The 26,694-nt window shown below is 37.1% G+C and overlaps 1 protein-coding gene across 1 annotated transcript in view; it reads right to left on the reverse strand.

Moving 5' to 3' along the window:
* LIN7A (lin-7 homolog A, crumbs cell polarity complex component) overlaps nucleotides 1-26,694 on the reverse strand; it is a 121,436-nt gene that overhangs the window by 67,101 nt on the left and 27,641 nt on the right. The window contains exon 2 of the mRNA XM_027071170.2: nucleotides 12,185-12,303. Within this exon, the coding sequence (XP_026926971.1) occupies nucleotides 12,185-12,303 (119 nt within the window). The remainder of the gene's footprint in view (nucleotides 1-12,184; nucleotides 12,304-26,694) is intronic.

A 26,694-nucleotide genomic window follows, 5' to 3' on the forward strand; every position in this document is an offset into this window, starting at 1 on the left:
CTCATTGCCTTGATTCTCCCAAATGAAATAGGTAAGCCATTAATGAAGGAACAGAGAAATTGATGAATTAATTAGAAACTCAGAAACAGATCCATGTACATAGTCTGGTATATATTAATTGGGCAAGTGACAGAGAAAATTATGAATTATTCAACAAATAGAGCAAGATATAGTTACCCTTATAGATAAAAGACAAAATCAGATCCCTCCTCACACTACATACAAAAAAAATCAACTCTAGATGGATTAAGAACATAAATTTCAAAAATAAAAATTTTACTTTTAGTAGAAAACATAGATGAATATCTTTTAGACATTGGGGTAGGAAATATTTCTTATGTAAGATACTCCAAAAAAGCATTGATTATTTAAAAGATAATCAATGGAGGGCACGTAGGTGGCTCAGTCAGTTAAGCATCCGATGTTTGGTTTTGGCTCAGGTCATGATCTCAAGGTTCATGAGTTTGAGTCCCACATGGAGCTTGATGCTTGGGATTCTTGCTCTCCCTCTCTCTGCTGCTACCCTACTGGCACTCTCTCTTTTTCAAAATAAACTTAAAAAAATACAAAAAGGTAAAATAATAGATAATCAATGTGAATATTTAAAATTAAGAACTGTATGTATAAAGATATCTTAAGAGGCATCTGGGTGGCTCAGTCAGTTGAGCACCTGACTTTGGCTCAGGTCACTATCTCACAGTTTGTGGGTTTGAGTCCCGCATTGGGCTCTGTGCTGACACGTGTGCTCTCTCTCTCTCTCTCAAGAATAAATAAACATAAAAAAAAATTTTTAAAAACACCTCAACTTAAAAAAACTAAAAAAACAAAGACACCTTGAAGACAAATTATAACGTAGGAGATACAATGTAGGAGAACTACATATACCATCAGTAAAAAGTTAATAACAAGAATATATAAAAAAATATAAGCACAAATCAGTAAAAAAAAATACACGAACGAATTTTTCACAGAAAAAGAAACATCCACGGCCAGTAATTACAAGAAGTGCTATGCAGCAAGTTAGTGATCAACTAAATGCAAATGATGACTGCAATGAAATATTATTTAAGTATTCACTTGATATGTGTTTTTTTTGTTTGTTTGTTTTTTGAGAGAGAGAGAGTAGGGGAGGAGCAGAGACAGAGGGAGACAGAGGATCCCAAGCGGGGTCTGTGCTGCCAGCGCAGAGCCTGATGGGGGTGCCACCTCACGAACCCTGAGATGAAGACCTGAGCCGATGCCAGAAGGTTAAATGGTGGGGCCACCCAGGTGCCCCACAACTGATATAGTTTAAATGTCTCCTATGACAATGCTGGAGATAGTGTGGATACACAATTTCTGTATTGCTTGCTGAGGTATAAACTGGAGCAACTAATTTTAAAAATTGTTTGGCATTATCTCTTAAAGTTGAATATTTGTATACCTTCTGATCCAGAAATTCCAGATTTAGATATGTACCCCAAAGAAATCTTGGTCATGTGACAAGAAATGCATGTATGTTCACAGAAGCACTTGGAAACAACATAAATGCTCATCAATGAGAAAGTGAGTTTTAAATTACACAATGGAATATCACATTGCAGTCAAAACAAATGAACTACACCTGGGTGGCTCAGTCGGTTAAATGTCCGACTTCAGCTCAGGTCGTGATCTCGAGGTCCGTCGGTTCAAGGCTGCATCGGGCTCTGTGCTGACAGCTCGGAGCCTGGAGCCTGTTTCCGATTCTGTATCTCCCCCTCTCTCAGTTCCTCCCCCTCTCACACTCTGTCTCTCTCTCTCTCTCTATCAAAAATAAAGATTAAAAAACATTTTTTAAATGGCAATTTGTAACTTAACATTCACTTTAGATGGCTTGTACAATTGGACTTGTCTACACATATGTTGCCAATATTGAGGGAATAAAAGGTTAAATGACTTGTTCACTGAAATAAAAATTGTCATCCATAGTGCCATAAATAGAAGTTCTGATTTCCAGTCCTATGATCTCAACAGAAGACAGGATGTTCACTTTATCTGACTGATATAAAATACAACTTCTTGGAGGACTCTATTATTTTGAACTACTATGTAAGCGCATGTAATTACAAGCTTCTCAAAATATGTACTGTTTATTTTACCATTTGTTACAGCAAATAGAAAGCCCAAGCTGAGTATTTACCCAACAGTGATGCTAACAGCATTCAGAGTCATTATAGACTGCTTGTGAGGGTCTGTTTAGATACCTTTAAGATCAATGACCCATTAGTGCAATTATAGTCTAAAATGGTTCCTGCCACACAGACCCTGTTCTTGCTACCAGAAAGTGACATATTGATGTTATAAACACCCCTCACATTGTTACAAGTGTTTCTTTTCTGAGAAAGCTGCAGAAATATAACTTAGTTTAAAAATTTCCGTTTCTAGTGAATTGTCATTCTGTTTTCACAATTTTCTGTGATAAAATTATAAACTACATCCTTTGAAAAACTCAATAAAATGAGTACATTTACTTTTCTCATTATTTTTACCAGTTTAAAAATCTTTATAGTATCTGTCTTCCCTACCCATTCATACAGAGTCTCACAGAGTCACAAATGCCTACGATGCATACATCCTGAGCCTTATGTAGTTCCACGTCATTTATGTGAAGAAAAACATGGGTTACTTGCTATGTAACTACAGATTCATCGAATTGGAAGGATTTTAGAGATGAAGACCAACTAGTCAAGTAGTATATGTCGACTGATACCAAAATCCTTTATTAGGGAGTAGTCTTCATTTTCTGGCAGGTAAGATGGAAAGATATATCATGGGCCTTTTTGAGAATCTCCCGAAGTTACGGTGTTATCTCAAGAAAAATACAATCGTGTGTAAATGTTCATGCCGTCTTCTTGCCTTTGACATGGAGCTATTTTATTTATTACAGAAGATTCTGTGACTTTTTCCTGTAAAAATTAATGGTGGCTTTCTGAAAAAAAAATCCCAATTAACCAAATCACATTAAGGAAAAGAAAACTTTTGTCTGCTTGAAATAAATTTCAGTGAGAAGGCTGTTTGATTTGGAAGAAGCCAAAATTTGGAGTGATCTTTTACAAGGAAATGTTTGTGTCATTTTTAGTATGCAATCAGTTTGGAGTCTGTTTTAATACCAGCAAGGGCTCAAAGTTGCCACTCACACCACTTTCAAAAGCAAACAGAATTAAATTCCCTTACAGCAGAACAGACTTGTGTCAAGACACCTGCGCTTTCTTCAAGACACTTCAAGTTGAATTTAGGTCCTACCTAATACTTTGTCCTCAAGGTAAATGAAGTTATTTTTAGAAAGGTTGGCATCAGAGCAGCCTCTGTCAGCAAAGAAAGACATTTGAAACCTTTTTTTTCAATTTAAATCATTTAAGCGGAAGTAACCTTTGAAAAGTTTTGCAGTCTTTCCAGTTGTTGTAGTTCTTCTCTGTGGTTAAACTGACAAGGCTTTCTCATTTTTGACTCCCTTTGCCCTCACAGGTATCCTTTCTGTAGCTCTGGAAAGGTCACAAGTTTTCGGCTCTAATTTCTCCTTCCAAAACGGCAGGTATTGCTAGCAGCAGTCATACAAGATGCGTGAATCTGGAATCTGATGACTAGCCTCCTTCTTACGGCCATCTTAGAGTTTACTACAAGAAAGTCTAGCCACAAATGAACCTCTCTTGTCAAACTGTTCTAAGATACAGCAAAAAATAAATCAGACACTTAAAACAAACAGATAGATAGATAGATAAATAAATAAATAAATAAATAAATAAATAAAGTGAAATTTCTGACTCAAGTTCAACCAAGTACATTAACACATATCCTCTGGAAAGCCTAAAGAAAACCAAAAAGACCAAAAAAAAAAAAAACCCACAACTTTTGACAGTGAAAAGAACACAACTTGCTCTATTTAGAAATAAAAATGTAAATATAGGTTCCAAGCTATGACTGTGAAATTACTGGACCACTTTTCACAGAGCAGGCAAGGCATCTTTTAGGATAATTGTCAGAATCTTTGACACCAATGCATGCTGATGTTGAAAAGTAATAAACCTCCATAAAAAGTAAAAGCTTTGTCTTCTTCACCAAAATAATCAAGCTGGATGTTGGACCTAGAAACTCCACATGTACTCCACATGTACACAGAATATGAAGAGTTTTCCTCCATTAGGAGTTTTGCAGAACAAAGAAACTTTCTACTGTTGGAACAACTTGGTCTTTAAAATATCAATGGGGTAACCCACATGTGCACATACTCGCACGCACACACACACACAAAAGCACGCACACACATGGGCACGCATGCGCACACACACATAGACTTCAATAGGACCATCAGCATTCACATGATGGATAAAAATCAGAGCTTTACTGCAACAATCATAGTTTTCACTAATTGCCTGCCAAGTACAAATGGCACAGCTGTTATTTTCACCATAACTGGTTCAAAATATTAGCAAAATGTCAGAGTTCAGAAGCAGGTTATATCATGTGAACAGAGACACTATTTTTGCTCTTCTCGTGCTTCTGAGCAACCCACCAGTTCAAACGTTTCTAAAGTACAGGACTTGATCGAGATTTCTCCAATTATTCCTGGTTTCTTTTGCTTGGAAACGTGTCAAGACATGCTGGGACAAATCTAAGTTTTGGTACAGAAAATAAAAATTCTATATTGTGCAATGTATTTTCAGGATGTTCAGAAATAAGCTTTATTGACTTCATGCTCTTCTTGGCAGGAAACTTATCACACAAGAAACAATCTGGCTTTTGTGTCCTATCACATTTGGCAGTGCAAATAAAATCAAAGGAAATGAAAGAGCCATCAAGCTTTCTTTCCTTTGTCATCTGCCAACTTAAGTTCAATACGAACAGAAAGATATGTGTAAACATATGTCAGATATATTTTTGTTAATTCCCGCGAATATAGTGCTATTTTAAATGCCATTATATAACAGGATTCTAATTTTACATAATGAAATCCATGTTTAAAGTAAAACATTAAAAACATTTTGCCATAAATTTTTTGCGTGTAAATGGAAGGGAACAGAAATAGGGAAAGTAAATTATATGTATTTATATAGAAGTATTTATATAATTATACATTATAAAAGCATACATGTATATTTGCTTTTACTTCACCTATAACATGAAGCTTATATATGACCTTAAATTAAAAGCTCTTGTGAAAAAGTGATCTGAAATATGATCATCTAACCTTTGCTGTTGTTATAGGAAGCATCTTACATTATAAATGAGCCCATTGTTGGTTACCGCTAGTTATCTTCATCCTTCTACTTTTCACCCAGTGGTCTAGCATGGTTACCTTCCTTTCACCTCATCCTACCAAACAGTAAATGACAAGCATATTGCACATGATTTTTTTTCTTTTGTGGCTAACTATCACCAAGTCCTTAACTTTTTGTCAAATGACAAGGTTTCCAGATTCCTTACTATATTGGTTTATTCTAAAACCACTCCAGATTGCCAACATCTTTCTTAAAATGTGAGCCTCCTCTGTGCTGACAGCTCAGAGCCTGGAGCCTGCTTTGGATTGTGTCTCCCTCTCCCTCTGCCCCTCCCCTGATCGTGCGTATTTTATAGTTTTTAATCTCATTTGATTTAATCTTCCCAATGTTATTATTGTCTTATTTCATGTTTAAAAAAAAGAATAAACAAAACCAGGAACATAGAAGTTAAGTAATGAGTACAAGATCATATAATTAGATGGCTAAAGGATTTGTGTGCAGGTTGTCTGAAACGATTGTCAACACTCTGACTCCATGTTCTTGCCATTTTTTTAATACACAACAACAAGCCATGATTCAGCATCAGCCTGTCTTCCATCTTTCCTTTCTTCCTGTCTTTCTTCCTTTCCTGTTTTCTGCCTTCCCTCTATCTCTTCCTTTCTACCTTCTTTCCCTTCCACCCTCCCTACCACCAACTTTTTTCTCTTTCTATGTATCCTTATTTCGTCTCATCTTGTCAGGATTGATCCAAGTATGTTTTCTTAAGGTAATTCTAAATCTGTTTTCTATCACACAACGCATCATTAGTTTTATCATAAAGCTGATTACACTTGCTGACCATGTTTTCATCCACACAGTAGATTAAGATGTACAGAACAACACCAAAAACAAACATGTGTGTCATAATGGTATGTCTCATATGATTGTGGAATTAGAATACAATGGCTCCATTTATTTTGTTTTCATGATTAATGGTGGGGCAATGACTATGTCTATTAGTCCTATGGATTTACTTAGATCTAGCCTATAGAAACTAACATTTCTCTTCCCATCTGTTACCCATTTCCTGACTTACCAAAACACTATACCTAGTGATAATTCAGGACTCTACCCTTTAATTACAATAGCATCCATTGATTGTGTAATTATTGGATGCCAGACTCTGTACTATGTGACTTTACATATATGATCTCTAACTATCAGAATCACTTCAAGACTGATGGTATCATTCCATTATTAAAAGTTGACAAATAAAATATTAGAGAGTTCTGAAATAAGCAGCCAAGTTGGGATTTGAACAGTGGTTGACTTGACTACAACAATGCTCTAATGATGTTGCTGCTTCCCATGATCTGACAGAATGCCTCACTGAGAAATTTCACATGATATTGGTGGGAGTCACTGTGGTAATTCCCAATCTATAGCTCTCTCCAGGGGAAGAATCTCACTGGAGACTAAGAGCAACTGAATAGCAGATTGACACATCCTAACTATTCCTTCCATGTTGATTATAACTTTTAGTATATAAACAAAGAAATCCCTTTATTAAGCAACAGTGTAAGACTTGGATGGGGTAGAAGGTGGTGCTGGATAGTTAATGGGCTCCATCCTCAGGGAGAAAAAGTGAGAATAGGAGCAAATGGAAAATAATCTAGAAGCAAGATCTATGATCCAAGTGTCTCAGATTTTAAAATTTATGAACCATCCCATGGGTGTGGTACTTATATTGGTTATTAATTTCATATAGTTTTAAAAAGATTTATCATATCTTATTTAAAATAATAGACTTTAAACATTAATTTTGCTTTACAGCAGTTAAAAGGATGCTTACTACTGCTTATAACCTTTATCCAAGCTAAATTTGGCTTGATGATTGTGTACTATCAGTCAGGATGCCTTGGATTATGTTCCAACCCAATATTCTTAGAGGCTTAGAGTCACAAAGGTGTATTTCTTGCTCAGGCTACCTGTTCGTAAAGGGTTCGCAGAGCCTGTATTTCTCATTTCCTCACCCTGCAACCCAGACTGATTGATCATTCACCAACTAAAAACATCACTAGTAGCATAGCAAAGGACAAGGAACACAACATACCATGCACTGACTCAAAGGTTTCACCAAGGAAGTGGCCCACACCGTTTCCATTCACACTTCCTTAGCCAAGGCATCAACCACATCTTGCCTTGAAGAGGATGGGGAAATCCAGTTGTAACATGTGCTGAGAAGAAGAGAACTAGAATGTCTTCCTACAATCCTGACTATCAGAATGATTCCATATGGAATTGGTTTATTTTCTTAATCTACAGTTCTACTACATTAGAAAATACTAACACACAGCATCTGGCAGTTGGCCAAAGAAGGCAGTTTTTGGCAACTGTGTCATTTGGTTCTGCATTTTTGGTTCAAAAATGCATAGGACAGCCATAAATGCGGGAGCAAGTCCTCACCACAGACCACTCTCAGCAGCACATCAAACACCAGATCGATGAGCACATTCCCCTGGAAAGCAGGAAGCCTGAATGTTGTAAAACTTGGAAGATGGTGATGGTAAATAGATTGTCTGTTTATTTTTTTATTATTTTAGTTTCAGAAAGAATTTCTTTGAACTGTGTTGCAGAAATGGGATGTCCTCTTAAAATATAACCACTCATATACTATTGATTTCTTTCTCTGAGGCATGAAGAATATGAAGTGTCAGGAAAAAGTTCATCGCTTGGCAATCGAACTATTTAAATTCAATTCAAATTCACCATTCAAGTCTCATAGGAAATTCTCTTACCAAAGCCAACATTTTACAATCCTTATATTTCAACCCATGTATTTCCTTACATTTCAATTTATAAATTTAGGTCGTTCAACCTAAATAATACAGTGATGAACAAAAACTTGAAGAAGACACTTAAAAAGACACTTAAAAAGGCCCAGAAATGGCCCTTACTGGGACTATCACTACCATAAAGTTTTTTTATTTCATCTCTCATTCAAAAAGTTCTGTGAACTTTCTCTTGTCAGCTGGTACCTCTCACTATTGGAAAAGGAACATCATGTGTCAGTCCATTTATCGCCATGTACCCCAAAATTACTTGCACAGAATGGTGCAATTTAACTATTAATCAGGTCCTTTGAGATCCTTCAACCAGAAAATAAAATATCAAGGTAAGTAGTGCCATCTACTACCTTTATTCTATGGCTACAGCTGTATGTGGATTGGCATTCAAATGAAACTCGTTTATTAATACATCAATGTTAGTTGGGTACATAAATGGTCTTGTTTCAGTACTGGTCTCAACATGATTTTTTCTATCTTTATTACAGATTACAGAAGAATAATTAAGTAGAGAAAACATCTAATCTCTTTTAATCATTCATTTTCAGTAAAAAACAAAGTAAAATTTCATTAAACCATTCTTCCCATATAAGTGCTACCCATAGGCCAAGAGCTGATTCAGTGGTTTCATCCAAATGTAAAGCAAAACACGGGATTGCCTCAACATGTAACTATAACTACTGTTACACTAGTGTAAGGTGTATGGCAATTTAAAGAGTTGGCAACTGATTCTCTCCCTTTTTTTTTTTTTTTTTTTTTTTTTGCATAATTTGGGTTTCACAGACTTGTTGACAATGACCTTTATCTGTTTTTGCTCTGGTGAATGCAACTAAGAATGACGCCCATGTAGTTCTTTGTCCTTTCTCTACCTGTCATGACAAAATTAATAACTGTCACACTGGAAAGTATGAATTAACAAATATTCCTGAAAAAACTCAAATAATTTAACCATCGAGATTCTAAGCATAACTTGAATAGGAAACTAAACCTTCAAAGGTTTCATGCCAGTAGAACAGTCAGTACCCAAGAGACCAGGATGGAAAAGATTCTTGACTCAAGAAAATTTAATTTTCAGATATTTATTGCTGTATATTGCCATACTTCCCAGCTGCACTTTTCTTTACCGGCTTGTGCAGTCACCTGTCTGGCAACATGGGTTCATATTTTATGTTTTTATTGAAGAACTTTTCACTAGATAGGTATACAATATTATTCTATATTCAGAATTATTGAATACCTATTGCTATTTTTATCATTACTTCCTGTAGTTAATGTAAAGTGATATAACGGGAATAATGAGGAACACTCCAAACTTAAATATGAATAATATCATAAAACTAGTGTAAAATGTGGGTCAAGATGAATTGATCAAAATAATATCTGTACAACATGCATTGCCCTTAAAGGACAAAATTATTATAAGGGCATTAGTATGAATCTAAAATTAATCTTGCTAGTCCAAATTTATAAAATGTAAAGCAGAAAAATTATATGATTTTTTCCCTCTGAAAGTATTGGACTGCCCATAATTCAGTTATAGATTTCCATGGACCACTAATGATGCACATAGGACACTTTACCACAAACTGGGTTTGAAAGATATATTTATAATGCCTATACAAGGTCTTCATTTCTTTTCTATTTTACTCTTATTCTCTTTTTTGTTAGTAAACTCTTTAAAGAAAAAGGTCTGTGCATTTATTTGAACAGATATCTATACCACATTTATATCTCCAGACCCAACTTCTCCCCCAAGCTTCAGACTTAGATGCTTGTTAGACTCTCTACATGGATGTCAGAAAAGCATCATCAACTTGCTTTGTCCATAACAGAATTCTTGGACAGTCTTCTCCAAACTTGGTCCAAATGCAAAGATTCTATTTCCTATGTAACCATCCATCCAATTGTTCAAGCCCAAACCTAAAAGGCGATTGAGACTTGCTCTCTCATCCATACATCCAATGCATCAACAATGCCTGTTGACTTTACTCTCAAAAAACACACATTGAACCTGAAGACTTCCCACAGCTTAAACTGTTATCACACAAGCAACCATCATCACATCTCTCACTTGATCTACTCATTACTTTGTTACTGGACTCTCTTGTTTCCTCTCTTGCCCACACACTTGTATTCTCACAGCATTCAGAAAGACCTTTTAAAAATCTAATCAGGTCAAGGCAAAATTCTCCAAGGGCTTTCTATCATGCTTAGAATGAAATCCAATCTCCTAACAACGGCATGCAAGGCCTCATGTGATCTGCTCTCTGGCTGCCTCTGGGAAGCCTACCTGGCTTATCTCACTGCATACATTCTGGCTTTTGGGATCTTCCTTCCATGGACTAAGATCATTCTTGGCTCTGGATTTTTGTACTTGTGGTTTCTTCCACCTGGAACACTGTATCCCACTGATACTTGTGACCTATTCCATTACTTCAGTTAGGTTATTTTCCTACCACCCTAACTTAATAGAGCTTTATTCCTACTTCCCCTAATCCTGCTTCTTTTATTTCCATAGCTTTGTCACCCTTTGACATTGTATTGCATATTTATTTATCATAATTTTCTCACTGGAATGTAAATTCCACAAAGGTAGAGACTTCGCATTGCTCACATGCCAAATTCCCACTTAGCAGAGATACACATTTGATGTGTCCTATCCTTTAGTTAGTTCTGTGGAAAGTAAAAGAGATGATAGAATATCTAAAAATGAAAAGTCGGCCATCAAATCTCAGGGGAGTAGCAAGCACTCTGTGAAGGAAGAAAAGAGCGTGTAGGGGATTTAACCTTGATCTACAGAGTGACTATAGGAATTGACCTGAAAGAGGCCCATGGGGTTTCCACATATCTATACCTTTCCCACTGAGCAGTCAGTGGCCGAGAACTCATACACTTTCAGAAATGTCCTTTCAGCCTTTGGTTAAATTCATAGGTTAGAATTTGGAGACACAATTATGGTTATTTACTTAAGCTGTGTTCATCATAAACAAAAATCAAATAGTGAACAACTTCACCTGATAAAGATTTAGCACAAGCACAGTCTAAATCAAATCTCAGCAAAATCTAAACTGTACCTCACTAGATAGGCTACAGTTTAAATCTATAGTGAGAGAAGTTTTGTATGTCTCTGTCTTAGTCACCTGGGTCTTTCCTATGTAGTGACTACTCATATACTAGCATTGTTGAGGTAAAAATATATGCATTGGCCACAGGTAGAGTTGCAAAAAGGAAAGGAAGTTGGTAACAAGTATTCCTTGACAAGTGTATGTCCTCTGCTACAACAAACTCTCCAGAAAGTCACTGGGTTCAACTGGTTTGGGAGATGACAGTAAATAATTCATTAGTGGGGACTTCTAGCAGAGCAAATATGCTTGAGTTATGGACTTCAGGTCCTAACTAATGAATTACTACTTTGTACCTGGTGGGGAAGAAATGATGGACTTAATATTATATTATTTTATTCAAGAAACAATATGGTATATACATCTTGAATGAACTTTATTTTAACAATTAAATTAATTAGCGGACTAGTCAGTTCCACCACAAGTCAATACAAGATTCAAACAGTCATTTCTACACACTTGTTTTATGTTAGGCTTCTTAAAATCTCTAGCAAGGAAAGCATCGCGAAGATTTGTTAGAGGGGCATATCAGTCTGTTCAGAGATTTTCCATTATTGCACTAGACAGTAATGTTTGGATAACTGTAACATTAGTCAGTAGGAGGTTACTCTTCCAGATTTATCTAAGGTTCAGTTGAATGTTGTTTTAAGAAAAGCACAATCCCCCACTAATTATGACTATTTTGAACTGAGTATCCATATGACTTCATGTGACCACTAAATAACTTAGACTGCAAGTAAGTAACAGCTACCTGCTGAGGCAGTGACCTCATTGGTACCATAAAGTCAACATTTGGTTTTATATGACTGTATAAATCCTGACTGGATCTAATTTATGAATTTAGCAGACTAAATTATATTTTATCATCTGTCCAAGCAGCTAAAAACAGAAAGCTAAGATGTAGTTCCAATCTTAACTATTTCAACTGTTTGTGTGGAAAAGACATCTTTTCTATTTAGGAGACATATAGCTAAATATCGTTATTAAAATTTTAGTGTCATACCTCTCGAATAGCAGTACAAAACTCACTCTGAAGCACTTTTTTGAGGGATTGTAGCTTGTGCACTGGTACTTCTCCAGATTCCTGTAGTTTTTCCAGTAATTCAATTGCTCTGGCGACATCTAAAAAAAAAATCAAAATAGAGGGATCTAGAGTCAACTGTCTCTTATCAGCAAAGTACCATCATTCCAATGGGATGGTGTAATGAGTAAGTGGAATAAATTGCAAAATCAGAACTTATAATTCATAGCTTATTGATCTCATCTTTTGATAAAAAGTCATTTTAATTTGTTCTACACAATTAGTCACTGAATACACCTTCTTTAATGGCATTTCATATATGTTCTCTGTGACGCAAATCAGTTTGAATATTATTTCGGGAAAGAAGAGGTAGCGTGTCTTTCATTGATACCCCAATAACCAAAGAAAGCCTGTCAATTTTGCCTCTGAGATGTTGTTTTCAGTGTGACTTTTCCTTTCCCATACCACATTTATCACATCTGCAATTTTACATTTATTAATATAACAAATGTTTATCTATAAACTCTTACAGTTTAAACTCTTACCCAAACTCTATCTAAGTTGGGTCACCTTGGCATCCCCATAGTATAATACAGTGAATAAATATTTGATGAATGAATGAAGGAAGGAATGAATAAATTTATGAATGAATGGGCTTTCTCCATATGGCTATTATTATTCCAAGCTCTTATCATCATCTCCCCTCTATCCAAATAGAGTCATTTCTTCTCCAGCCTCTTCATATGGTCCATAAGGTTATTTTCCTAAAATAATCTGATTGTGTACCCACCTACCAGCTTCTAAGAACAGTACCAAGCAAAAAAAATTCAATAATAAGTTAAAGGCTCATCTTTTGCTGGACAATATCAAAGGTTAATGTATCAAGAGACATTGTCTTTTATACCCATAGCTTTAAAATTCCCAGGATGGTTTTGTAGTGCCTAGAGAAAATGATACGATGAAAGGACATTTTAAAAATAGCTTACAGTGACCTCTTCTATCTGTTGTAGTTAATAACTCAGTGCAGTCACTTAGGCATTTATGTTTAAGATGGAAGGTTTTCAGTTTCTAAGTGATTAGCTCCAGAAAGCATCCCATATCCCTGCCAGATTATAAATTCATCCATCCATCCAGCCAGCCAGCCAGCCAGCCAGCCACTAATTTCTCTTCCCATTAGACTTGGCACTAAGTTTAACTGGAAGAGTTAAGACATACTTCCTTTCTGAACTCACAATCAAATGAAAAAAAATATAACAGCATTGCTACCTATAATAAAATCATTACCTCCTCAGAATTTGGGTGGGATTGGCATACATATATGTCTCTATCAAAGAAAATAACTAGTGAGTGACTTTAATGGAGACTCTCCCTTGAAGTATTGCCAACTGATTGTTAATTGTGGCCCAATGAAGCAAAAATCATGAAATCAACACAACACTGCCAGTCTGAAAAGTTTGTCTTTTTGTGCATAAATTGGAAGTCAACGTAGTCAATTAGACAATACCAACTGTATCCACAATCAATAAGTTACCAAGCTAAGAACGTATGCATCTTTAACTACACAAAAGACTACATGGATGTCTACAGGTATGTGGAACTCTCAACTGTTACAAACTGAGCTCATTAATTTTTTTCCTGAAACTAGTTCTTCTCTTTCCTTATTCCATAATTCCATGAATAGCATTCCTACCAAGCCTGTCCTCCAAGCTAAACATCATCTTTCACATTCATCCCCACATGCAGTTAGTCAGTAAGAGCTGTATATTCTATCTGAAATGTACGTTTTGAATGGAGCCCTTTCGCTTGATTACTTCAGAAAAGCCTTTATTATTTTTCACCTGTATTACTGGAACATCTCCCAACTGTTTTTTAAATTAGCCTTTTTTTGTTCATTCCATCCTCCACCTTGCTACCAGAGTGATTATCCTGAATGATAAACCTCACTATTATGCTCCGCCACATAAAACCTCTGACTTCCCACTGCCTACAGGGTGAAGTTCAGATCATTTAGGGTTACATACAGGGCCCTTAAAAACCATCCTCTCCAGACTCATCTCTAGAAACCTCCTCCTGCCCATTCTATACTTTGGCCATCCAAAATATTTTTTATTCTAGGACATGCCACAGATTTCCATACCTATATGGCTTTGCACATATCATCCCTTATTCCTGGAATGCAGTTAATTCATTCATCCAATAAGGCCAGACACTGCAGTATGCATAGGACATAGTGGTGAAGGGGATAGCTGGTTGCTGTCACTTGCATGAAATTTATAGGTTTGCGGGGGGGGGGGGAGGAGTCACAGACATGCAATAAAATGGGCTTGTCCTATAAAAGAATTGCTTAAGGTTAGTGGATGAATGTATAACAAAGACATTTATCATAGCTCAGGAGGTCAGGAAGGATCTCTTCGTGGAAGTAACAGCTAAGCAGAATCCTAGGTAGGAGGTGCAGGTGGGGAAAATGGGAAGAGTGTTCTAGGCAAATAAATGCAGGTTGAAGTCTTGTAAGAGAGTGTGGGGCATTCAGAGAACTGAAAAGAATTAGGCAGGCTGAAATTGGAACCAGAGTAAGAGTAGCAAGAGATGAAGTAGAGAGATATCATATCATGGAAGGTGTTTTAAATCATGTATGGAAGACTTGGCTTAAATAGCATCTCCTTAGACATGTCTATGTCTATGTTCTACATTTCTCTTTTCATTCAGCCACTGTAATAAATGCTACTCGATACTACACCTCTGTTTGCATGTATACACGCCCCTTTATCCTTGCAAATCTATAAGCTTCTTGAGATTCCAGGAACAATATCTTATTTGTCATGGTATCCATTGTTCAATGCAGAGTACTAGACAAATATTAGGTGTTTGATACACACTTACAGAATGAGCAATAGATTAATTAATGAAACTAACTCAAAGGGTTAGGGGTTTATGTCTAGGTGGACACATAACTTCTCATGAGACTAAACCTCCAGATCACTATGAACCTTCATCAAGACTGGCATGGATCTGGTGTGGGGAAGGAGGCAAGCCTGCATCTGTAGGCTAAAGGGCACTGAGTAACCACACTGAGGGAAGTTCAGAAAAGCTGAAAATGACACCAAGCGGAATATTCAGGAGTTCTCAACCTTGGCTGCACATTACATTCATCTGAGGTACATTTAAAAATTATTAGTGCCTGGGACTCACCTCCCCCCCACCCCGCAGATTATACCAGAATATTCAGAATATTGGTTCTCAGGGGCGCCTGGGTGGCTCAGTCAGTTAGGCATCCGACTTCGGCTCAGGTCATGATGTCACGGTTTGTGGGTTCAAGCCCCGCATCAGGATCTGTGCTGACAGCTCAGAGCCTGGAGCCTGCTGCAGATTCTGTGCCCCCCGTCTCTCTCTGCCCCACCCCTGCTTGTGCTCTGTCTCTCTCTGTCTTTCAAAAATGAATAAACATTAAAAAAAATTTTTTTAAGAATATTGGTTCTCAACCTTGGCTGTAGATTGGTATCACTTAGGGAGTTGTAAAAACCATAGATGCTTACGTCCCACCTGGGAGATTCCGATGTGATTGGCAGAGTAAGGCCTGGGTATGAGGCTTTCAAAAAGCCTCCAGGTGATGCTGAAGTGCAGCCAAGGTTGAGAACCACTGGTCTATTTGGCATAGGTATCTTTATAGCCCCTATGTGATTCTAATGTGCAGTCGGGGTTGAAGAACTCAGGTACAGATTAATGGCTCTAAACCATGAATATGCTTAACAGTCGCCTGGGGGAAATTACTAAAATGTATGTTTATGACCCCTCTCCCACCCCCACTTTAGAGAGGTTAATTCAGAAGGTTGTGAAAGTAAGGCCTAGGAATTTGCCTTTTAAACAAACACTTCAAGTGATTCCAAAGTTGCCGGTTCACAGACCCCATTTGTTGAGAAAGTAAATAAAATGATTTTTCATTATTCTTTAATGCCCTGGATAACACTAAATGGGGTTTTTCCAAGGGTCTCAGAATGACTGATAAAAGCCCATGGATGAAAGTAATTAGTGTTAAGTACCACCCCATTCTAAACAGTGTTCCTTAGCAAAGGCTGTCACTAGAATCACTTGAAGAGTTTTTAAACCAGTCTGCTACCCCACACTAATTATATCAAAATCTCTAAACCTGAGATCCAGTCATCAGGATTTTTGTTTGTTTGTTTGTTTGTTTGTTTGTTTAAGCTCCAGATGATTCCTGTGACCATTCAAGGTTAAGATATATCATTCAAAAAAGGCGATCAAGGAAACCAGGCACATCCTATTAAAGGCTGAGCCAGAAATAAAAAATAAAAAATAAAAAATAAAGGCTGGGCCAGCCCTGTCACATTACACCATAGGCCTTTTCCAGTCCTGAGTAAACAGTAATTGTGAGATTAAAAAAAAAAAATCCATGGAGAAGTGTTACATCACTAATTGGGGTCACAGTACTGTCTTTGCTTCCCTTGTGTCACTGAGAAGTGTTCACAGTAGAACCAATGGTAGCCACTGGGGGGGCCTGAACGAAGGCAGACTAGACTCTTTCCTGGGTGCACAGGAAACGCAACGGACTTGGTGGTCTGCCTGCCATCTATGCCTATGTGATCAGAGGGAGAGAACTGGACAGCGGAGCCCACTGGAGCCTGACCCATCTTGTCGGTACCCACCCAAGAGAATCGAGCAGTATGAGGTCACGGGATATATAGCAGTTGGTAAAAGCCAAAAGAAGTCTAAGAACCAAACGTGGGAGAAATCAGATCCCTCCAGCCCAGACTTGGCTGGTGCTACAAACAAAGAGGTGATGAGTGGATAAACTGGATATGAGACTGTTATTTTCAAAGTAATTCTGATCTCTTTTAGCTCTGTAAAAGTACCAGAAACCTACAAGGCCAGGACCTGGAAGGGAGCAAAAGAAGCCTTTGAGTCAGCAAAATGCTTGCTTTTAAAACTAATGCAATAAAGTGTGCGTAGTTTAGTTACGAGTCCACACAATGTTCCTATTCAGAACCTCCTTGCACTTATTTTATGAAACTATCCTACCAAATTTGGTTACTAATATAGAAGTTTGGGCTAACTAGTTTAGCTCAGGCTAGGAGGAATATTAGGGAAGGATGGGGAGGCTGCCAGACAAACAATGAAAGCAAGAAGATCTCAAGAATATTTTCCAGAAACCCACTCCTCCTCTGGCCCACCATTTCTCAGGTTCATCCCCCTACTCATTACCTAAGCAAATGCTGGGGTACTACCTTTGCCCCCTCACGCTTTCTCATACTCTGGATTCCATTAAACCGCACTTCTTTTTTTTTTTATTACTAATGTAATTTTAATTGAAATATAATTAATATACAGTGTGATATTAGTTTGGGGCATAAAACATACTGATTCTTGAATTCTATATGCTATTCAGTGCTTATCACAATAAGTGCAGATAACATCTGTCACCAAACAATATTATTACAATCTTTTTTTTTTCAGGTGTACAATTTAGTGATTCATCATTTACATACAAAACCCAGTGCTCATAAGTGCCCTCCTTAATCCCCATCACCCATTTAACCCACCCCCCTATCACTTCCCTTACAGTAACTATCACTTTGTTCTCTATAGTTAAGAGTCTGTTTCTTGGTTTGCCCCCCGCACCATGTTCATTTATTTTATTTCTTAAATTCCACATATGAGTGAAATCATATGGTATTTCTCTTTCCCTAACTGACTTATTTCACTTAGCCTCATACTCCTTTGCTCCACCCAGATCATTGCAAATGGCAAGGTTTCATTCTTTTTAATGGCTGAGTAACACACACACACACACACACACACACACACACATCTTCTTTATCCATTCATCAGTCAATGGACATTTGGGCTCTTTCCATAATGTGGCTATTGTTGATAATGCTGCCATACACATCGGGGTGCGTGTATCCCTTCGAATTAGTATTTTTGTATCCTTTGGGGAAATACCTAGTAGTGCAATTGCTGGGTGTAGGGTAGTTCTATTTTTAACTTTTTGAAGAACCTCCATACCGTTTTCCAGAGTGGCTGCACCAGTTTGCATTCCCAACAGTGTAAGAGGATTCCTGTTTCCCCACATCTGCCAACATTGTTGTTTCCTGTGTTAATTTTAGCTATACAATAATCCTCACTTTTTAAAAATTTTTTAATGTTTATTTATTTTTGAGAAAAAGAGAGAGACAGAGCATGAGTGGGAGAGAGGCAGAGAGAGGGAGACACAGAATCCAAAGCAGGCTCCAGGTGCTGAGCTGTCAGCACAGAGCCTGATGCGGGGCTTGAACGTGAGAACAGCAAGATCATGACCTGAGCCAAAGTTGGATGCTTAACCGACTGAGGCACCCAGGCGCCCCAAGAGTCCTCGCTTCTAAAGGCAACAATAACAATAAACTTTTATTTAATGTCTATGAAGTAGGGGTCACTGTATACTAAGAGCTTTACATTTTCTCCTTACAACAACCTTTATGTGGTAGTAAATATCCACATTTTGCAATGAGAAAATTGAGGCTTCTACAGAGTTTTAAGTATCTCATTAACAAACAGGAGATCTGGGCCTGGAGTCCGAATCTAAGTGATTCTAAACCCTGTGCCTTTTATTTTTATTCCATTCACAGCTTTTCTTTTAGCAGCTTTTCCTTCAACATTCAGTACTTTTATAATAGCTCTGTGCTCTGCAGGCTTTCCTGGTCAGAGGCTGAGCTCTTAATCTTTCCTCTCTCAATAAAGATTAATCCCTAGTCCATTTACCATTAGACCCCTTTCAGATAGTATTCGCTGATCATCAGAATCACCCGGAGAGCTTTTAAATGACAAGGAGTGGTTCCCAGTCTTGGCTACCCACGGTAGTTACCTGGGAGCGCTGGAGAAAAAAAAAAAACAAAAAAACACAACAACACATACCTAGATCCTACCTACATATATTTCTGCTTTCATTGCTCTGGGGTATGGCCTAGACATCAGGATCTGCAGAGCTCCTCAGTGATTACAATGTATAGTTATAGTGAGAATCACTGATATGGAATCTTAAGATATACCCTGGGGATTTTATTTTTTTAATTTACATCCAAGTTAGTTAGCATATACTGCAGCAATGATTTCAAGAGTAGATTCCTTAATGCCCCTTACCCATTTAGCCCATCCCCCTACACCCTGGGGATTTTAAATAAAAATGCTACTTATAATATTAGTATCAGTTATACATAATATTTAGTACCACACTTATTTAAACATTTTCCTCCTCTTTTTTTAAAAAAAAATTATTTAAGTTCAAGTTAGTTATCATACAGTGTAGTATTGGTTTCAGGAGTAGAACCCAGGGTTTCATCACTTACATACAACACACAGTGCTCATCCCAACAGGTGCCCTCCTTAATGTCCATCACCCATTTAGCCCATCCCGCACCCAGCATTTTACTCCTCCTAACAGCACTATGAGATAGGTACTATTATCCTCATTTTACAGAAAAGGAAACTGTGACCAATAGAGTTAAAATTACTTCCCCAAGGAAACAGTTAAGTTGTAGAATTAAGATTTGAATCTCAGTGACATGGCTCTAGAATCTGGGCTACACTGAGATGTGACTCAGAATCCATATTCTTAAAATCATTCCCAGCATTTCTCCAAGGTTGTTAACAGAGATTAAGATAAGCTGATCAACAAATCCTTTACTTGAGGGTGAAATGAATTTGAGTGGTTCTCAAATTTTAATCAATAAACAAATTTAACCCTGGACCATTTATTATTAAAAATGACATAAAAAAGGGGCGCCTGGGTGGCTCAGTCAGTTGAGCGTCCGACTTTGCCTCAGGTCATGATCTCGCCCTTGTGGGTTCGAGCCCCGCATTGGGCTCTGTGCTGACAGCTTGGAGTCTGGAGCCTGCTTCGGATTCTGTGTCTCCTTCTCCCTTTGTTCCTCCCCTGCTCGCACTCTGTCTCTCTCTCTCTCTCTCTCTCTCAAAAATAAATAAACATAAATTTCTTTCAATTGACATAAAAAGAACATGGAGGGTTGAGCCTTGAAATCTGCTCTTTTATTAGTCCTCTCAGATGACGCTGATGCAGGAAGCTGATCACAGAGGCATCTCTTCAGTTTACTACTGACAGTTTTTTATGTGATCCAGAGCAAGGTGAGGTAATGGTCATCATTTATTCAGTGCTTACTGACCCTACTTATATCATTTTGTAATATCCTCATAAATAAATAAAAGAATTACTATTGTTTCCTCTGTGTACTTAAAGATAAACAACGAAAAACTAAGGCTTGGAAAGATGAATTATCTGGGTCAAGGCAATACAACGAATAAATGATAGGGCCAGGATCCAAAACCACATGTTTGACTGCAGTGTCCACGCTCTTATTTATTTCTCTATGCTGCCACAGAAAAGGGAGTAACAATAAAATAAAGGTATGGCCAAAAAAAATTTTTTTAGGGGCGCCTGGGTGGCTCTGTGGCGTCTGACTTCGGCTCAGGGCATGATCTCGCGGTTTGTGAGTTTGAGTCCTATGTCGGGCTCTGTGCCAACAGCTTAGAGCCTGGAGCCTGCTTCGGATTCTGTGTGTGTCTGCCTCTCTGCCCCCTCCCCTACTTGCCCTCTCTTTCTTTCAAAAATAAATAAACATTAAAATTTGTTTAATTTTTTTTTTCACATAGCATCATGGGACATTATATGCTGGGGCAAATAACACTACCCAAAGTCTCAGGAGGTAACCCTTCAATATATTATGTTATAATCAATATGTTCTTATTGATAACATATTTTGACCATTGAAAAGTGATCAATCATCAACTGCCTCATGGTAGCAAGATAACATATCTTGAAAAGATTTCCTTTAAGATAGGTTGGACATTACAACCCAAACCAAGAAAATACTGAGACTTAAATGGCATGTGCTTCTCGTGATCTGGAATAATCCAATTATCATTTTCTTTTTTCCTTTGCGGTGAATTTTTATCAACTTGACTGACATTTAGACTGAAGAATTTGACCTATGACTCATCTGAATCTGGAACCTGGGTGAAGATGGATCTGGGTCATTTAAAGCATATTGTCCACTAATTCCATAAACATGCACTGGGTTCTGTGGCAAACAATGCACATTATCTACTCCAAAACCATCTAAAACCCGCATGTCCCTTGCCTTCTACTATAAAAGCTGGAAAGCAAAAATACTTTTCTTTCCAGACTCTTGTCATCTGGCCAATTGTTTTAAGTGTAAAGGCACTGGGTATGGCTTCCAGGAAGTCTTTTTAAGTGGACAAACTGCTGACATATGCCTTCAGCAATTTGGTCTTTGCACCTTTCCTCTTTTCACACTTTGCGATCATACAGAAAACGCTCCCATGCTAAGGAAGGTGGAGCAGGAAGAAGAAAGGGGCCTAGCCCTTGATGCCATCACTGAGCTGTTGTACTAGCCTTGCCTCTGAGACAAACACATGCTTTCTCACCTGGTTTTCTGTGACTTGCAATCAGATACAAATGAACTGATACAAGAACATGTAACATTTTTTTTAAGTTTGTTTACTTATTTTGAGAGAAAGGACACAAGAAGGGAAGGGGCAGAGAGAGAGAGGGAGAGAGAGAATCCCAAGCAGACTCCACAGAGTCAGCACAGAGCCCGATACGAGGCTCGAACTCATGAACCGTGAGATCACGGCCTGAGCTGAAACCAAGAGTCAGACGCTTAACTGACTGAGCCACCCCGGCGCCCCAGGGAGCACACTTTGAAGACACTATTCCAGGCTGCAGAGCTAAGGTTGATAACATTGAATCACATGTGGTGGTCCCTTGATGAGGATAGTCTTGGAAAGCCTCTCTGGAAAGGTGACATTTAGAGTGAAACCTGAATGTTAAGAGACAACCTTATGAAAATCCAAAGGAGGAACATCCAAAGAGGATAGAAAGGGCAAAGACCTTAAACTGAGGGGAGCAAGTCTCCATGTTGGAAAAATAGGCAAAACCAGTGTCACTGGAACATGGTGAGTGAGACACAGAGCAAAACAGCAAGAGTGGTGTCCTGGTAAATAATCAGTAACCAGCTCTCCAAAATAAATTGACAAAACAGAACAAAACAGAAGCCCTGACTGGTACCATTTGCTGATTTCTGTTGTGTAAATATTCCTACCATAAGCAGTTTCAAACCACCAATAAAATTCTTCACTACTTCATAATCAGCTCCCACTACACAGATAAATGGTCAGTTTAAAAATCTAAAGCTGTACAACAGAGCATATGTGCCAAGAAAATGAAATAAATGGTCAATAATGCTTTGCACTTCCATGGCTGTGTTGTGAAAGAAAACACTCTCACACTACCGGTTACTAATAAGACATGATCATCAGTGTGTCCTTCTCATCTACCAATCATTTCTGCTTTCATCCACCAAAAACTCGCCATGTTTCTTAAATGCAGACTAACTGGTAAACCCGAAAGATAATCAGCCCAATTTAAATGTGCTCAAATTAAAAACTTCACTCCCTATGGTGTTAAAGATATTCTACTCTGTGTTATTTATCAAAAAGTGAATGACTTCTCTTCATGGGATTTGGGCTGGCATTGGAGTATATAACAAAAAACGTTTGACAGTACTAGAATTGTTAAATCATGAATTTATATAATGACAAAATCCTGGCCCAGACTCTGCTTAAAGTGTTTGCCAAACCTACCACAACCAAAGGAATAATTTAGGCTCCAAAACGAAAAGCTGTAGTTGCTAAGAGAGTCTCTGAAATGGAAGGTACCTATTTCATTTGAAAGTGATTACTTACCCAATAAACAAATCTTTAGGTATACAAAGCTTAAGATACAGTTTTCTTTGTTAAACAATCCATTATGTGGTCAGAATGAGTAATGCTTCCCAGTTTTTCTAGGAACTATATTCAGCATTTCGTCCTTTTTCTTTTCTTCTTCTTCCTTCTCCCTCACCACCTTTTTAAATTCATTCTAATTTTCCCAAGCAGCTAAAATTGAATCTTGATTTGCCTGCATTACCTGAGACCTCAGGAAATCAAAATTCACTTCCTTTTGTTTGAGCTTTCTTTTCTATAATATTAGATGTCTTCCCTTTTCTTCTATAGTTTCACCTCACTTTTCTATTTAATCTCGCATCTATGTCTGTACATCATGACAACCAACTATACCCTTGCTCCTTGAAATTAGCTCATTTCATTTTTTCTTGTTTCCAACCTTCATGGCATCCATGCAAATGAACACCTGATTTGATTGTTTTGGGAATCTGTCAGGGATTAGACCTGAACAAAATGTAATCTGTCTTTGCATGTTTGAAAGACGTTGAACAACCTACTGTCCTCTCCTATACTAAATACTAGGACATCCATGTCCTACTAATTTTTGTATATGCCATTGTATCCAATACAGCATCATGACAGTTGTAGGCACTTAAAAATTGTTTGTTGAGTGGAACTGATTGTATGGAATTAGGTTTTCTTGTGACATAAACATAAGTATTTGTATTCACTAGTTAACAGTGATACCTGTGTCAGGCCCTACTGACAAGATTTAGACTTCTTACAAAATGTGAATTCTGAGAAAATGAGGATTTAAGGGACTGGACTCCATCTTTCTACAATGATCAAATTTAATCTTCCTTCCACAAGTGGGAGAAGTAAGAACCAGTGGGTATGACTCAAAAATACATCAAAGTTCATTTTAGCACTTGTGAAAAATTTTAAGGAAGTCTTATTTTAAGCTCTCTGGGGAGATATTTTAAAATACATTGTCCAAACTACAACATTTTGTGTGTAGACAAGTTGTTTCTGAAGTTTCTTAGAAAATGAATATAATGAACACTTATCCACTGGCCAGTTAAGTATACTGGATATATGACTGTAGGAATACAATAAAACTACCACATACAAATTAGCAATATGATACCTCAATAGTGCACCTCCAGCTACCCAGCCTGTCCAGCCACACTATTATTTATTTATGCTTCATTTATGACTTCAACTGACCTTAGATGCAGCTGGATGAAAGAACAGAATATCTTTCACAGAGCTTTAAGTTTACCTTAAAATTGAAGTGTGTGTATTTTACCTTTTCTTCCACAACTCCTGATCTAATGATTTCTCAAAGTTAAATACTTATTATTCAGCATCTTAAAATACTAGACACAAAATTATGTGGACCCTTCGGCTCTGTAATATTTCCCTAGCTTAGCACATAAGAAAGCAACCAAGCTTTTATATTGGTAGTGATTCTACCCGTGCATATTGTAAAACTGGGAGGCTTTTTTCATAATTGTCATTAGTAAATCCCAATTCCCTTTTTCATAGTGCTCAGGAAATTGGAAGAGAAAGACTTTATCAAGAAATTGCTGGAGAGACACCCAATCAAGCTGGGTAAGTTTTCAGAGAGCTTGTTATAAAGAAACCTTACCAATTTAACTTTTCATGTCCTCGAGTGTCTCCTCTACTAGAAAATGAATGAATGTTTTTATCCAAACTGACACACTTTGATATATTATTCTGCTATTAAGCTACTTAACAATATGTTGCCCCTTTTACCTTATCGCTGCTATATCATACTGTCATCCAATTTCTTAGTTACTCTGGGAATTGCATAGTGAGGTTAGCGTGATACTATCTACGTCTATATCTTTAAAAGATGTTCATAGGACAAGGTGAAGCTTGGAGTTTGCAGAAATGGTTATAGTGAATAGTTTATGCATTTTGTTAAGAACATGATTACTATTAAGATGATTTAAACTTCCAAGTAAAAAACAAAATAATGAGTTTCTCCTCATTATGTTAGATTCCCTGGGGCTGCTTTCTAGCTTTCTATTGATGTTTCTTTTATAAACTAAAGCTTGGGATAGAGAAGAAAAATACTTGTTTAGTAACTTACTGCATTTTCATATCAAACTAACAAGTAACTAATGAAGCGTTGCTTGGTTATAAGTATAGTTATATAGAATATTGGATAAAATTAAAGATTATCAAAAACAAACCTGAGTACATTTTCTCCTAATTATAAAACAAAATCACATCTTCTGAATTTATGAGGTGTATGAATCTCAATCCTGTGATTTAGACATTTTTTCTTTGTTTAAAAAATCTTTTAAGATTTTCTACATTTTTTCCTAAAATTAAAATGAAGATTTTCAAAGATGATGCAAAATAATTTAACTAAATAAATAACTTTAGGTTAAAATCAAAATAATATATTTTTTAAATTTTTTTAATGTTTATTTATTTTTGAGAGGGAGAGACAGAGCGTGAGCAGGGGACGGGCAGAGAGAGAGGGAAACACAGAATCTGAAGCAGGCTCCAGGCTCTGAGCTGTCAGCACAGAGCCCAACTCAGGTCTTGAACCCACGAACCGTGAGATCATGACCTGAGCCAAAGTCGGACGCTTAACCGACTGAGCCACCCAAGTGCCCCTCAAAATAATTATTGTATGTAATTTTCTGACTCCTAAAAATCATTATTTTATCAAGACTTGTAATCATGGGTATACAGTGATTCCATTCTATAAAATGTTAGTTTTATGATACTCATTTACTCTGACATCAGATCATTTGTTATATTAGAATTAATCAAATGCTGGCTAATATTTTATTTACTGAGTTACAAGATACTATTTTCCATTAGTTTTAGTTAAAACATTTTAGAAGTCCCTATTCTTTGAAGGGTAGATTTCTGTAAATTCATTTGGAACTGGGGCCTTTCTTAAGGATAGGTTTTAGCTTTTCTTTTCAATTTCTTCTGTTATTAAGCTATTTCAGTTTTCTATCACCTGTCAGTTTTAATACTTTCTATGGTCTTAGAATGTGTATTTCATCTGGATTTTCTCTTTTTTTTTATTATTTAAAAAAAATTTTTTTTTCAACGTTTATTTATTTATTTTTGGGACAGAGAGAGACAGAGCATGAACGGGGGAGGGGCAGAGAGAGAGGGAGACACAGAATCGGAAACAGGCTCCAGGCTCTGAGCCATCAGCCCAGAGCCTGACGCAGGGCTGGAACTCACGGACCGCGAGATCGTGACCTGGCTGAAGTCGGACGCTTAACCGACTGCGCCCCCCAGGCGCCCCTGGATTTTCTCTTTTTATAAGTTGTACCAGTGCTCTCTTTATTGACAAACATGAAAACATTTCACTTACGTTATTGGTCTTTTCAACAATCCAGTATTTGTTTTTATGAAATATATTTTGTGTCATTATGACTTACTAGTACCGTATACTTTTATTCTTACTACTTTCTTCCTTGTAGTTTGCTTAGGTTATGGGTGTGTTAATGACCCTGCATGTTTCCTCAGAATCCCAATTATAGCTGTATCTTGTTTCTTTTGGCAGAGTGGATCATTTCATTCTTGTCTAACATTCAATTTTGATTTCTTATTTAAAGCAAATGTTACTTAGATAAAAAAAAATGTTTCCAAGGGAATGGTTTTAAGAAGACTACACTTTTATTCTTTATTTTGTGATTTTGTTACATATTCATCAGAGAATATTACCTGTGTGATTT

Source organism: Acinonyx jubatus, chromosome B4 (assembly GCF_027475565.1).
Source record: "Acinonyx jubatus isolate Ajub_Pintada_27869175 chromosome B4, VMU_Ajub_asm_v1.0, whole genome shotgun sequence".
Lineage (NCBI taxonomy): Eukaryota > Metazoa > Chordata > Mammalia > Carnivora > Felidae > Acinonyx > Acinonyx jubatus.